At 42.0% G+C, this 15,574-nt stretch overlaps 1 protein-coding gene across 2 annotated transcripts in view; it reads left to right on the plus strand.

Annotated features, from left to right (window-relative positions):
- Positions 1 to 15,574, plus strand: part of tln1 (talin 1) — a 135,978-nt gene that overhangs the window by 105,613 nt on the left and 14,791 nt on the right. The window contains exons 46-51 of one of the 2 annotated variants that reach the window (XM_031802434.1): positions 1,386 to 1,569; positions 5,198 to 5,323; positions 11,965 to 12,081; positions 12,541 to 12,726; positions 13,142 to 13,249; positions 15,254 to 15,256. In XM_031802434.1, the coding sequence (XP_031658294.1) occupies positions 1,386 to 1,569; positions 5,198 to 5,323; positions 11,965 to 12,081; positions 12,541 to 12,726; positions 13,142 to 13,249; positions 15,254 to 15,256 (724 nt within the window). The remainder of the gene's footprint in view (positions 1 to 1,385; positions 1,570 to 5,197; positions 5,324 to 11,964; positions 12,082 to 12,540; positions 12,727 to 13,141; positions 13,250 to 15,253; positions 15,257 to 15,574) is intronic. The other variant, XM_031802435.1, reaches the window with a different exon arrangement.

Consider the following 15,574-nt stretch of genomic DNA (forward strand, 5'->3'; position numbering starts at 1 on the left):
GCCTGGTGTAATATTTGATTCCCTCGGTTATTAACTATGGTAGCCTGGTGTAATATTTGATTCCCTCGGTTATTAACTATGGTAGTCTGGTGTAATATTTGATGCTGTGGTTATTAACTATGGTAGCCTGGTGTAATATTTGATGCTGTGGTTATTAACTATGGTAGCCTGGTGTAATATTTGATTCCCTCGGTTATTAACTATGGTAGCCTGGTGTAATATTTGATTCCCTCGGTTATTAACTATGGTAGTCTGGTGTAATATTTGATGCTGGGGTTATTAACTATGGTAGTCTGGTGTAATATTTGATGCTGGGGTTATTAACTATGGTAGCCTGGTGTAATATTTGATGCTGTGGTTATTAACTATGGTAGCCTGGTGTAATATTTGATGCCGGGGTTATTAACTATGGTAGCCTGGTGTAATATTTGATGCTGGGGTTATTAACTATGGTAGCCTGGTGTAATATTTGATGCTGGGGTTATTAACTATGGTAGCCTGGTGTAATATTTGATGCTGGGGTTATTAACAATGGTAGCCTGGTGTAATATTTGATTCCCTCGGTTATTAACTATGGTAGCCTGGTGTAATATTTGATTCCCTCGGTTATTAACTATGGTAGTCTGGTGTAATATTTGATGCTGGGGTTATTAACTATGGTAGACTGGTGTAATATTTGATGCTGGGGTTATTAACTATGGTAGTCTGGTGTAATATTTGATGCTGGGGTTATTAACTATGGTAGCCTGGTGTAATATTTGATGCTGTGGTTATTAACTATGGTAGCCTGGTATAATATTTGATGCTGGGGTTATTAACTGTTGGGCTTGGGAGGGTAAAGGGGGTTAATGGTCATTTTTAAAGGTCTCTCTTTTCATTATATGTGTGAATATACAGAGTAGAAAGTAGATACTTATTTTATACAATATTTGATAGAACTTTATTTGTGTCAGTTATTTGCGTACTCACCCATAGAACATGTCATCATTATCCAGAACACAAGATTAACCCTTAAACTCTAGGGCCGGGACGATACCAGCATCGCAATATTTTTTCCATATCATTTTTTATTTTTTTTACATGAAGCAGATCCAGCTCTTTGGTCCTTTAAAAACCTGCGGTATATAAAATATTGTGTGTTATAGCTTGAAAAATAAATGCATGTGACTCTGGATGACAACACAATGATGTTTGTTTCCAACGTCAGGACTGTTTTCCTAAAGAAGTTACATCCGCTTCGTGTTTTGTTTCCTTGCCACGATACTAAGGAGTGTATGGTGATACTGGTGTCGTCCCACACCTATCATGCACATCACTGCACATAAACAGTGATTTATATTACATAAATAACTGTGAATGCATATGTCTCATGCTGCCCCTCCCAGAGAGCACATCCTAAAGACAGCCAAGGCGCTGGTGGAGGACACCAAGCTGCTGGTCTCTGGTGCCGGGGCCAGCCAGGAGAGACTGGCCCAGGCTGCCCAGTCCTCCGTCATCACCATCACCAAACTGGCCGACGTGGTAAAACTGGGCGCCGCCAGCCTGGGCGCCGAGGACCCCGAGACACAGGTACGACTGTTGGAAGCATGTTCGTCCCCATATTGTTCCCATCCAAAAAGCACTGACATTTTTATTCAGGGTGCCAGTATTATCTCTAGTTAATGTTAGTGTCACTTTAAAAAAAGGAGACTCTCGCATACATTGGAGTTTAAAATTTGATTCAAAAGAAGGCATTTCCCTACACTATTCTTGCTTTGAAACTTTTACCTTTTCATTTCAAAAGCCAATATCTGGGTCTATCGACTTTTGTCAAAGCAGATATGTGAGTAGTAGTAATAATCGGCTAGTTTTATAGTAAGTAGTCATTTTGTTGTAGTAGTAGTAGTAAGTAGTTTTGTAGTAGTAGTAAGTAGTTATTTTGTAGTAGTAGTAGTAGTAAGTAGTGGTTTTGTAGCAGCAGTAGTAGTAGTAGTAGTAAGTAGTGGTTTTGTTGTTGTAGTAGTAGTAGTAGTAAGTAATCGTTTTATAGTAGCAGTAGTAAGTAGTCGTTGTATAGTAGTAGTAGTTTTATAGTTGTTTTATAGTAGCAGTAGTTTTGTAGTAGTAGTAGTAGTAGTAGTAAGTAGTGGTTTTGTAGTAGCAGTAGTAAGTAGTGGTTTTGTAGTAGCAGTAGTAAGTAGTCGTTTTATAGTAGCAGTAGTTGTTTGGTAGTACTAGTAGTAGTAAGTAGTGGTTTTGTAGTAGTAGTAAGTAGTTGTTCTGTAGTAGTAAGTAGTGGTTTTGTAGTAGTAGTAAGTAGTGGTTTTGTAGTAGTAGTAAGTAGTTGTTTTATAGTAGTAGTAGCAGTATTAAGTAGTCGTTTTATAGTAGCAGTAGTAAGTAGTCGTTTTATAGTAGCAGTAGAGTAGTCGTTTTATAGTAGCAGTAGAGTAGTCGTTTTATAGTAGCAGTAGAGTAGTCGTTTTATAGTAGCAGTAGAGTAGTCGTTTTATAGTACTAGTAGTAGTAAGTAGTTGTTTTATGGTAGCAGTAGAGTAGTCGTTTTATAGTAGTAGTAGTGAGTAGTTGTTTTATAGTAGTAGTAGTGAGTAGTTGTTTTATAGTAGTAGTAGTAGTAGTAGTAAGTAGTTGTTTTATAGTAGTAGTAGTGAGTAGTTGTTTTATAGTAGTAGTAGTAGTAGTAGTAGTAAGTAGTTGTTTTATAGTAGTAGTAGTTTTATAGTAGTAGTAGTAGTAGTAGTAGTAGTAGTAGTAGTAGTGAGTAGTTGTTTTATAGTAGTAGTAGTTTTATAGTAGTAGTAGTAGTAGTAGTAGTGAGTAGTTGTTTTATAGTAGTAGTAGTTTTATAGTAGTAGTAGTAGTAGTAGTAGTAGTAAGTAGTTGTTTTATAGTAGTAGTAAGTAGTTGTTTTATAGTAGTAAGTAGTTGTTTTATAGTAGTAGTAGTAAGTAGTTGTTTTATAGTAGTAAGTAGTCGTTTTATAGTAGTAAGTAGTCGTTTTATAGTAGTAAGTAGTCGTTTTATAGTAGCAGTAGTAAGTAGTTGTTTTATAGTAGCAGTAGTAAGTAGTCGTTTTATAGTAGCAGTAGAGTAGTCGTTTTATAGTAGCAGTAGAGTAGTCGTTTTATAGTAGCAGTAGAGTAGTCGTTTTATAGTAGTAGTAAGTAGTGGTTTTGTAGTACTAGTAGTAGTAAGTAGTTGTTTTATGGTAGCAGTAGTAGGACCTTGCGATGTTTCTTATACTAGTGTTTAATCGAGTGCTCTCTCTCTGTGCTTGCCTTCCTCTCTTCACTCTTCCTCTCTTCACTTCAAAAGGCTCTTTTTTCTTCGCATGGGACAGATCTCTGTACAAATGTGGGTACTCTCTTCCCTTTTGTCTGAATATGAACTGACTCTAAATGTCCTTTGTCTGTGCTCTTTGGAGTGGCCATCAGTTATAGTTTATACACTACCACAGACTATAAAGACTTTAGTCTGTGGTTGAGATTAGGATGAACAAAGACACACTGGGTGACCCACCTGAGGTCCGTTCATTCTGTTATCCAACTTCGGTCCTGGAGAGTTACTGGGTGTTCAGGGTTTTATTCCAGCCCATTTCGAACACACCTGGGCCTGTATCCACAAAGTGTCTCAGAGTTGGAGTGCTGATCTAGAATCTGTCCATAAAATCTTATTTATTATGATCTAGGATCAGGTCCCATCTGTCCATAAAATCTTATTTATTATGAGGCAAAACCGATCCTAGATCAGCACTCTTACACTGAGAGACTTACCAAGATACGGGCCAAGATTTAAATAATCAACCAATCGTGATCTTCAGGGCTGTATTAAAAGCCTGCAGATACAGTAATTCTTCATGACTAGAGTTAAGAGAGCTACAGGAGGAACCAAGTGTAGCAAGATGTTTTGAGTTGATAATACTACTCTCCATGCCCCTCCAATAGCTACATTAGCCACCACATGCCTCAAACCTGCTACAGACGTAGTTTTTAACTGTGGTGGACATTCATTCTTCAGCTAATGTAATTTTAAGGGTTCTCTACTGAATTGCTGACATGGTTTCTATGCTTAAGCACAAATAGCCTTAAGAAACCACCAATGTGCATTAAAGTTTCCAAAAGCATCAGCATATACGAGCTTCCTGTTTACAAGGTCGGCTAGTCAGACAACCCCCCCCCCCCCCCCCCCCCCCCCCAAAAGGCATTTGTGCGGTCTTTATTCATTCTGATGGTTTTCAAGGGTGTGTTCTCATCTCTCATACTTACGGCATACGGGTTGATTTGAAACTTGTTTTTAATGTTTATTTGCAGCCGGGCTCTGACAAACTAGCCACCCTCACTTTGTACAACTTTGATTCGATTGGGTTTGATTGTCTCATATTTGATGGGTTGGATTTGGCTCATTGATTGGTCCATTTTCCGATCTGTCCAATGGTATACAATTTTCTTCTAGCTGCTGCTCCCCACTCTGCTTGGCTCCTCCCTAACCACCCTATTGGTAATCATGCCCCACAATGCATTGGTGAATGCGCTAATTTGAACAACAGGCTGTTTTTGTTCAACCTGCTTATTCCCAGTAATTACTACTTTGTCTGGAGTACTTTTGATTTACAATGTCAGAAATGGAAAGTGAAAATCTAGGAAGAATGGCTCTACTGAGTTCTTTCAATACATTGTCTAGTCTAGTGGTCCCACCTTTATGACTATAGTCATCCAAAACCTAACTGCTTTTATCTGCTGTCTCATCAAGTCTGTTATGGGTAGGAATAACTGTTATTGGTACGATGAGACACTGTTATTGGTACGATGAGACACTGTTATTGGTACGATGAGACACTGTTATTGGTACGATGAGACACTGTTATTGGTACGATGAGACACTGTTATTGGTACGATGAGACACTGTTATTGGTACGATGAGACACTGTTATTGGTACGATGAGACACTGTTATTGGTACGATGAGACACTGTTATTGGTACGATGAGACACTGTTATTGGTACGATTAGACACTGAGGTTTTTGGTCAGATTCTCTATTACCTGTGAGTCTCTTACCATCCCATTCCATCATACTTCATGAGGACGTTCCCACTGTGTGTGTGTGTGTGTGTGCGTTTGTCACCAGCCAGTAGATGTCATTGTTTTACCATTGTAAACCTCCAGTCACTTGTTTCCTTCTCTGGTGCGCCCTCTATAGGTGGTCCTGATCAACGCTGTCAAAGACGTTGCCAAGGCTCTGAGTGACCTCATCAGCGCTACCAAGGCCGCTGCAGGCAAGCCTCACGACGACCCTGCCATGCTGCAGCTGAAGAACTCTGCCAAGGTAAAATAGTCCTCTTCTGGGCCTGAGGTTGATCCAGGGGATAAGCCTGCTACCCTCGGCACATATGCCATCCTTTGCCTGCGTGGGATCGAATCCTGACATGTACCGGTCTTCACACTATGTTCCAGCTTTCTGTCTCGTCTTCATTTCTCTCTATCCCTTTCAATAAAACTGGAAAAATACTTTCAAATATATTTATGAAACAGTCCCCAGTTTCTCTGTAGCTCTGGACTGCTGCTAAGGCTGTGATGTCACTAACACGTGTTGGGTCTCTAACACCAGTCTCCCTCTTATATACAGTAAATTAATTGCACTTTTATATTTATTTATTTATATATACACTACTGTTCAAAAGTTTGGGGTCACTAAGAAATGTCCTTGTTTTTGAAAGAAAAGCACATTTTGTGTCCATTCAAATAACATCAAATTGATCAGAAATACAGTGTAGACATTGTTAATGTTGTAAATGACTATTGTAGCTGGAAACGACAGATTTAAAAAATATATATATATATATTATGGAATATCTACATAGGTGTACAGAGGCCCATTATCAGCAACCATCACTCCTGTGTTCCAATGGCACATTGTGTTAGCTAATCCAAGTTTATCATTTTAAAAGGCTAATTGATCATTAGAAAACCCTTTTGCAATTATGTTAGCACAGCCGAAAACTGTTGTCCTGATTAAAGAAGCAATAAAACTGGCCTTCTTTAGACTAGTTGAGTATCTGGAGCATCAGCATTTGTGGTAAAATGGCATCAGCATCAGCTCAAAATGGCCAGAAACAAAGAACTTTCTTCTGAAAGTTGTCTATTCTTGTTCTGTGAAATGAAGGCTATTTCATGTGAAAAATTGATCTGGTACAACGCTGTGTGCTACTCCCTTCACAGAAAAGCACAAACTGGCTCTAACCAGAATAGAAAGAGGAATGGGAGGCCCTGGTGCACAACTGAGCAAGAGGACAAGTACATTAGAGTGTCTAGTTTGAGAAACAGGCTTCTCACCAAGTCCTCAACTGGCAGCTTCATTAAATAGTACCGGCAAAACACCCGTCTCAAAGTCAACAGCGAGGAGGCGACTCCGGGATGCTGTCCTTCGAGGCAGAGGTCCTCTGTCCAGTGTCTGTTCTTTTGTCTATCTTATTCTTTTTGGGGGGGGGGGGGGGTCAGTCTGAGATATGGCGTTTTCTTTGCAACTCTGCCTAGAAGGCCAGCATCCCGGAGTTGCCTCTTCACTATTGATGTTGAGGCAGGTGTTTTGTGGGTACTATTTAATGAAGCTGCCAGTTGAGGACTGCTGCTAAGGCTGTGGTGTCACTAAATTTGATGTTATTTTAATGGACAAAAATTTACATTTCTAAGTGACCACACACACACCCGTTCAAACTTTTGTGTGTGTGTGTGTGTGTGTGTGTGTGTGTGTGTGTGTGTGTGTGTGTGTGTGTGTGTGCGCCTGTGTGTATGTATATATATACATACATACATACATACATACATACATACATACATACATACATACATACATACATACATACATACATACATACATACATACATACATGCAGTCATGATCAAAAGTTTTGAGAATGACACAAATATTAATTTTCACAAAGTCTGCTGCCTCAGTTTGTATGATGGAAATTTGCATATACTCCAGAATGTTATGAAGAATGATCAGATGAATTGCAATTAATTGCAAAGTCCCTCTTTGCCATGCAAATGAACTGAATCCCCCAAAAACATTTCCACTGCATTTCAGCCCTGCCTCAAAAGGACCAGCTGACATCATGTCAGTGATTCTCTTGTTAACACAGGTGTGAGTGTTGACGAGGACAAGGCTGGAGATCAATCTGTCATGCTGATTGAGTTCAAATAACAGACTGGAAGCTTCAAAGGGAGGGTGGTGCTTGGAATCATTGTTCTTCCTCTGTCAAGCATGGTTACCTGCTAGGAAACACCTGCCGTCATCATTGCTTTGCACAAAAAGGGCTTCACAGGCAATGATATTTCAGCCAGAAAGATTGCACCTAAATCAACCATTTATCGGATCAGCAAGAACTTCAAGGAGAGCAGTTCCGTCTCCTAAAGTTGATTCAGCTGCAGGATCGGGGAACCACCAGTACAGAGCTTGCTCAGGAATGGCAGCAGGCAGGTGTGAGTGCATCTGGAGGATGGCCTGGTGTCAAGAAGGATAGCAAAGAAGCCACTTCTCTCCAGGAAAAACATCAGGGACCGACTGATATTCTACAAAAGGTACAGGGATTGGACTGCTGATGAATCCCCTTTCGTTTGGGGCATCCGGAAAAAAGCTTGTCCGGAGAAGACCAGGTGAGCGCTACCATCAGTCCAAGGTCATGCCAACAGTAAAGCATCCTGAGACCATTCATGTGTGTGGTTGCTTCTCAGCCAAGGGAGTGGACTCACTCACAATTTTGCCTAAGAACACAGCCATGAATAAAGAATGGTACAAACACATCCTCCGAGAGCAACTTCTCCCAAACATCCAGAAACAGTTTGGTGACGAACAATGCCTTATCCAGCATGATGGAGCACCTTGCCATAAGGCAAAAGTGATAACTAAGTGGCTCGGGGAACAAAACATCGATATTTTGGTCCATGGCCAGGAAACTCCCCAGACCTTAATCCCATTGAGAACTTGTGATCAATCCTCAAAAGGCGGGTGGACAAACAAAACCCCACAAATTCTGACAAACTCCAAGCATTGATTATGCAAGAATGGGCTGCCATCAGTCAGATGTGGCCCAGAAGTGAATTGACAACATGTCAGGGCAGATTGCAGAGGTCCTGAAAAAGAAGGGTCAACACTGCAAATATTGACTCTATGCATCAACGTCAATAAAAGCCTTTGACACTTATGAAATGCTTGTAATTATACTTCAGTATTCCATAGTAACATCTGACAAAAATATCTAAAGACACTGAAGCAGCAGACTTTGTGGAAATTCGTATTTGTCATTCTCAAAACTTTTGGCCACGACTGTACATACAGTTGAAGTCAGAAGTTTACATACACTTAGGTTGGTGTCATTAAAACTAGTTTTTCAACCACATCACAAATTTCTTGTTAACAGACTATAGTTTTGGCAAGTTGGTTAGGACATCTACTTTGTGTGTGACACAAGTAATTTTTCCAACAATTGTTGACAGACAGATTATTTCACTTATCATTCACTGTATCAAAGGCTTGCAAGCCGAAGAACACCATCCCAACCGTGAAGCACGGGGGTGGCAGCATCATGTTGTGGGGTGCTTTGCTGCAGGAGAGACTGGTGCACTTCACGAAATAGATGGCATCATGAGGGAGGAAAATTATGTGGATATATTGAAGCAACATCTCAAGGCATCAGTCAGGAGGTTAAAGCTTGGTTGCAAATGGGTCTTCCAAATGGACAATGACCCCAAGCATACTTCCAAAGTTGTGGCAAAATGGCTTAAGGACAACAAAGTCAAGGTAGGGGGACTATGGTCTGTTTGAAACATGTTTGGTATTACAGACAGATTGCAAATGTCAGTGAATTCACTTGCCAGTTGGTCAGCGCATGCTCTGAGTACACGTCCTGGTAATCCATCTGGCCCCGCGGCCTTGTGAATGTTGACCTGTTTAAAGGTCTTACTCACATCGGCTACGGAGAGTGTGCTCACACAGTCGTCCAGAACAACTGTGCTCTCATGCATGCTTCAGTGTTACTTGCCTCAAAGCGAGCATAAAGTAATTAAGCTCATCTGGTAGGCTCATTTTACTGAGCAGCTCGCGACTGTGCTTCCCGTTTGTAGTCTGTAATAGTTTGCAAGCCCTGCCACATCCGATGAGCGTCGGAGCCGGTGTTATATGATTTAATCTTAGTCCTGTATTAACGCTTTGCCTTTTTAATGGTTCTTCAGAGGGAATAGCGTGAATTCTTATAAGCTCCCGGGTTAGAGTCCCGCTCCTTGAAAGCGGCAGCTCTACCCTTTAGCTCATTGCGGATGTTGCCTGTAATTCATGGCTTCTGGTTGGGGTATGTACGTACGGTCACTGTGGGGACGACGTCATCGATGCACTTATTGATGAAGCTAGTGACTGATGTGGTGTACTCCTTCCTCATGAGGCTGGTTGAGAGAATGCCAAGAGTGTGCAAAGCTGTCATCAAGGCAAAGGGTGGCTACTTGAGGAATCTCAAATATGACATTTATTTAGATTTTTTTTAACACTTTTTTTTTGGGGGGTTACTACATGATTCCATGTGTTATTTCATAGTTTGGATGTCTTCACTATTATTGTACTATGTAGAAAATAATAAAAAATAATGAAAAACCCTTGAATAAGTAGGTGTGTCCAAACTTTTGACTGATACTTTATATATAGAACAAAAATATAAACACAGCATGCAACAATTTCAGAGATTTTACTGAGTTACAGTTCATATAAGGAAATCAGTCAATTGAACAAAAAATGTTTTGGCCCTTATCAATGGATTACACATGATTGGGCAGGGGCGCCTGAGAAGGCATAGGCCTACCCACTTGGGAGCCAGGCCCAGCCAATCAGAATACATTTTTCCCCGCAAAAGGGCTTTAATACAGACAGCAATACTCTTCAGCACCCCCAAATTCTCTAGAACAATGTTGGAGGCAGCTTATGATAGAGAAATGACATCTGTGGCATTGTGACAATACTGCACATTTTAAAGTGGCCTTTTATTGTCCCCAGCACAAGTTGCACCTGTGTAATGATCATGCTGTTTAATCAGCTTCTTGATATGCCACACCTGTCAGATGGATGGATTATCTTGGCAAAGGAGAAATGCTCACTAACAGGGATGTAAGCAAATTTGTGCACAACATCTGAGAGAAATAAGCTTTTTTTGAGCGTGTGGAACATTTCTGCAGTCTTTTATTTCAGCTCATGTAAAGTGTTGGTCTCATTTTTCATGTTGCGTTTATATTTTTGTTCAGTGTAGTACTTTTATATGAGTCGGGGTGAGGAGGGCAGGTATCGCTCTCTCTCTCACTCTCACTCACTCACTCACTCACTCACTCACTCACTCACTCACACACACACACACACACACACACACACCCAGCTGTCAGTAAAGTTTTCCTAAGGTACTTTATAGCCAAAACACTGACCTCAACCACACCCTGTACTTTATCCCTTCTTTAAGTCCTTCAGTCATAAATCATCTGATTCAGAACTGAAGTGTCTGTTGACAGCTGAGGGTGTAACTCTGCACTAATCTCCCCCTCCTCCCCCTGCTGACCCGGAATGGAGCATAGGGCAAGGCTATCACACTGTGGCAGTCTTACAGTACATCGCCACTCGCTGGGAGAAGTGTGTGTGTGTGTGTGGCCAGCCTCCCTGGCAACCTTAGAACTCTCCCCTGTCCCTCCACTCCATTTTCTCTTCATAATAATAATACATGGGTTTTATACAGTGCTTTTAATGGAACCAAAGTCACAGTAGTTTCTCCCTCTGTCTCTCTCTCTCTCTCTCTCCCTCTCTCTCTCTCTCTCTCTCTCTGCACCAGTTCCCTTCTCTCTACCATACCTGAGAATACACCAGTTCCCTTCTCTCTACCATACCTGACTGAGAATACACCAGTTCCCTTCTCTCTACCATACCTGAGAATATACCCGTTCCCTTCTCTCTACCATACCTGACTGAGAATACACCAGTTCCCTTCTCTCTACCATACCTGACTGAGAATATACCAGTTCCCTTCTCTCTACCATACCTGACTGAGAATATACCAGTTCCCTTCTCTCTACCATACCTGACTGAGAATACACCAGTTCCCTTCTCTCTACCATACCTGACTGAGAATACACCAGTTCCTTTCTCTCTACCATACCTGACTGAGAATACACCAGTTCCCTTCTCTCTACCATACCTGACTGAGAATACACCAGTTCCCTTCTCTCTACCATACCTGAGAATACACCAGTTCCTTTCTCTCTACCATACCTGACTGAGAATACACCAGTTCCCTTCTCTCTACCATACCTGACTGAGAATACACCAGTTCCCTTCTCTCTACCATACCTGAGAATACACCAGTTCCCTTCTCTCTACCATACCTGACCTGAGAATACACCAGTTCCTTTCTCTCTACCATACCTGACTGAGAATACACCAGTTCCCTTCTCTCTACCATACCTGAGAATATACCAGTTCCCTTCTCTCTACCATACCTGACTGAGAATACACCAGTTCCCTTCTCTCTACCATACCTGACTGAGAATATACCAGTTCCCTTCTCTCTACCATACCTGACTGAGAATACACCAGTTCCCTTCTCTCTACCATACCTGACTGAGAATATACCAGTTCCCTTCTCTCTACCATACCTGACTGAGAATATACCAGTTCCCTTCTCTCTACCATTCCTGACTGAGAATACACCAGTTCCCTCCTCTCTACCATACTTGACTGAGAATATACCAGTTCCCTTCTCTCTACCATACCTGACTGAGAATATACCAGTTCCCTTCTCTCTACCATTCCTGACTGAGAATATACCAGTTCCCTTCTCTCTACCATACCTGACTGAGAATACACCAGTTCCCCTATGCCTGTCCCCCAACTCTTTCACATAGTAATAACACCTCTACTGTATGTCTGTCCCCTTGTCCCCCCAGGTGATGGTGACCAACGTGACGTCACTCCTGAAGACAGTGAAGGCAGTGGAGGACGAGGCCACCAAGGGCACACGGGGACTGGAGGCCACCATTGAACACATCAAACAGGAACTGGCTGTGAGTGGCACTGGCACACAGAAATAGAATAACTAGAATTCCCATTCAAGTGACTGTTCTGTCATTCTATTTATATGCTGTCACACCAGAGGACAGTTGTCTTGAAGTGTCACTGGACAGCAGAAGTTTCAACTCAAAATCAACCAGCTTTAATTTGAGAATAGAAGACACATTTGTCCAGTTTGAGATGGAAATGTAACATAATCACTCATCATACACACGTCATACAATGCTGTAATACCGTATTCGAAAATTCTGTACATCAAATACACAATAGTGTATTTATCATCACAGTAAGTTATATTGTGAAGTTGAAAAACTATTTTGAAGAAAGATATTACATATTATAATCCTATATACACATATGGGCCTTTTATATAATGTCCTATTATAACAAAAAGTCAAGTATTATAGCTACCAACAGGCTAAGTAAATAGTTACTGTTTTGTTCTCTCTCAGGTGTTCAGCAATGGTGATCCTCCCCCCAAGACGTCCACTCCAGAGGATTTCATCCGCATGACCAAAGGCATCACCCAGGCAACAGCCAAAGCAGTGGCTGCTGGGAACTCGTGTCGCCAGGAGGACGTAATCGCTACGGCCAACCTGAGCAGGAGGGCCATCGCCGACATGCTGCACTCGTGCAAGGTCAGAAAGGGGTCAAGACGACCCTTAGATAACTTTCAGATAACCTTTATCTTCTCTAACTCCTTGGAGCTAATCGCTCTCGACAACCTTAAAGGGATACTTCAAGATTTTGGCAATTAAGGCATTTTTTTCTACTTACCCGGAGTCCGATGAACTCATGGATACCATTTGTATATCTCTGTTTGAAGGAAGTTGAAGGTGGTTTCTGGAGCCATTGATAACTAGCATTAGCGCAATGACTGGAAGTCAATGGGAGCAGCTAGCATGCCAGTTGGAATGACGAGCTCTCTAATACCTTTTTGTAATTATCGAAGTTAATATTTATGAATACAGCAAAGAAAAACCCAATGTTATCTATTCGTGCACCAGTCATACATGTCCCATACTAATGTGTGTGTCTGTGTGGTCTCCACAGCAAGCCGCCTACCACCCAGAGGTCAGCAAGGAAGTTCAGAACCGGGCCCTGCGCTATGGCAACGAGTGTGCCTTGGGCTACCTGGGTCTGCTGGAGCATGTGCTAGTGGTAAGATTACATGTATCTCTTATTTGAATATTATTTTATTTAAGTGGTAAGAAATGGCCGCTGTTTGTCAAAGTGCAGATTTTTTTTGCGGGGGATGGTTTGATGTGTAGGCGTTGGTTCAAGCCCACTAGCATTAAACAACATGAATCACTGAATCAAGGTGATGATTAGTTGAATCAGGTGTGTTAGTGCTGGGCTGGAACAACATGAATCACTGGATCATGATTAGTTGAATCAGGTGCGTTAGTGCTGAGCTGGAACAACATGAATCACTGAATCAAGGTGATGATTAGTTGAATCAGGTGCGTTAGTGCTGAGCTGGAACAACATGAATCACTGGATCATGATTAGTTGAATCAGGTGCGTTAGTGCTGAGCTGGAACAACATGAATCACTGGATCATGATTAGTTGAATCAGGTGCGTTAGTGCTGAGCTGGAACAACATGAATCACTGGATCATGATTAGTTGAATCAGGTGCGTTAGTGCTGAGCTGGAACAACAGGCTCCACACACAGATGTCCAAGACCAGAGTTAGTGGTGACCACCACTGCTGTCAGGGTTGTGGGTACTAGGGAAGGTATATTTTTACATGGGAGTTCATCTCAAGACCAACACCTCCCACATCCCCCTCCACCCCACACGCCCTCTTCCAACCTTCACCCCACATCCCCCTCCTCCCGAGTGGCGCAGCGGTCTAAGGCACTGCATCTCAGTGCATGAGGCGTCACTACAGACACCCTGGTTCGAATCCAGACTGTATCACAACTGGCTGTGATTGGGAGTCCCATAGCACAATTGTCCCAGCGTCGTCCAGGTTTGGCCGGCGTAGGTCGTCATTATAAATAAGACTTTGTTCTTAACTGACCTGCCTAGTTAAATAAAGGTTCAAATTAAAATAAATCATCTCCCTCCGTTCCTTCACCCCCTCCCTCCCTCCCTTCACCCCCTCCCTCCCTCCCTTCACCCCCTCCCTCCCTCCCTTCACCCCCTCCCTCCCTCCCTTCACCCCCTCCCTCCCTCCCTTCACCCCCTCCCTCCCTCCCTTCACCCCACATCTTTCAGAGGGCTCTGGATGAGACCGTTTCAAACAGCAATTCCTATAGCTCCCAAAATACTAGACCTGCCCCTCTGCCCCCATAACTGAGCAAAGCGTGTCAATATTGTCCCAAGAGGTGTTGCCAAGACACACAACCACCAAACCCTCCCCCCACCACCACACAAAGAGATTCATTTACCATGTGATTTATGACATATCTGCTGCCATGGGACATTAAAAAGCCATATCTATCATTAAAACCAAACCATTGCCCCGCCCCCACTCCCAATGTCAGAGGTCACATATAATGTCAACGTCCTTTTTCCTCCTCAACACCCCCTGTCTAAGACGGGTCTAATTGGTGGGCGGGGAGCGCAAGGTGTTAAGCCACAGTCATGTCTATTATAGAGATGGTGTGTAGAAGGAAGGGATATCGGTTAACATGGTGACCACTAGAGCTCTTGGATTCCACTCAGGAACTAATCAGCAAGGGACTTCCTCAGGGTGCAGGGATATTGGAACTATATTTGGGAGCTGTTGAATTGCTTGTTTGGTTGCAAAAAGAGAAATCAAAAGGGACAAATCGTAACTTGAAGTCTGTGTGCTTACTTGGACGTTGACTGACTCAGACTTTCACATAAATCATGCATTGATGTCAATGGGAGATTTCAGACATTTTTTTTGTCACATGCACAGATCTCAAGATAGAATTCTGTCATGATTAAGTTGTTCATTACTATAGATTTACATGAAAATTAAACGATATTAAGATGATATCACATTACGAACCATTTCCCATGCACATTTTCTCACCTGGTATTTTCTTATACTTTCTCCACCGTGAAATGAAATGTCCATTAATCTGTAACCGAAAGGTCCTGATGAATTTCCTCTCCACCCTCCCCCCAATTTCCCCCCAATTTCCTGTGAATGTTCTGGGTCTCACTGTTGACTGTGATGATGTAGCCGGTGAGTATTAGTTAGGCTATGTGATTGACTGCACGAGTGTGGAGCTACATTGACCCAGTTCTGGGGACATACTTTCACCGCCCTGAAAACACTGTCCTCAGCAGATCCTAGATCAGATGCACACATCTCTCCTTATCTGGCTCTAAAATTGTTAATAAAATTATATTACCTCAGATCTACACTTACCTGGCTCTCAAGCTGGTTTTAAAGAAAAAGTTAGCTTTTTTTTTTTTTTACAACCAAATCAAATGTTTTCGTTTCACTTGTTTTTGAGAAACCAGAGATTCACTTCCTCATCCTCATTGTGTAGTATGGAAG

The sequence above is a fragment of the Oncorhynchus kisutch genome, linkage group LG23 (assembly GCF_002021735.2).
Source record: "Oncorhynchus kisutch isolate 150728-3 linkage group LG23, Okis_V2, whole genome shotgun sequence".
Classification (NCBI taxonomy): Eukaryota; Metazoa; Chordata; class Actinopteri; order Salmoniformes; family Salmonidae; genus Oncorhynchus; species Oncorhynchus kisutch.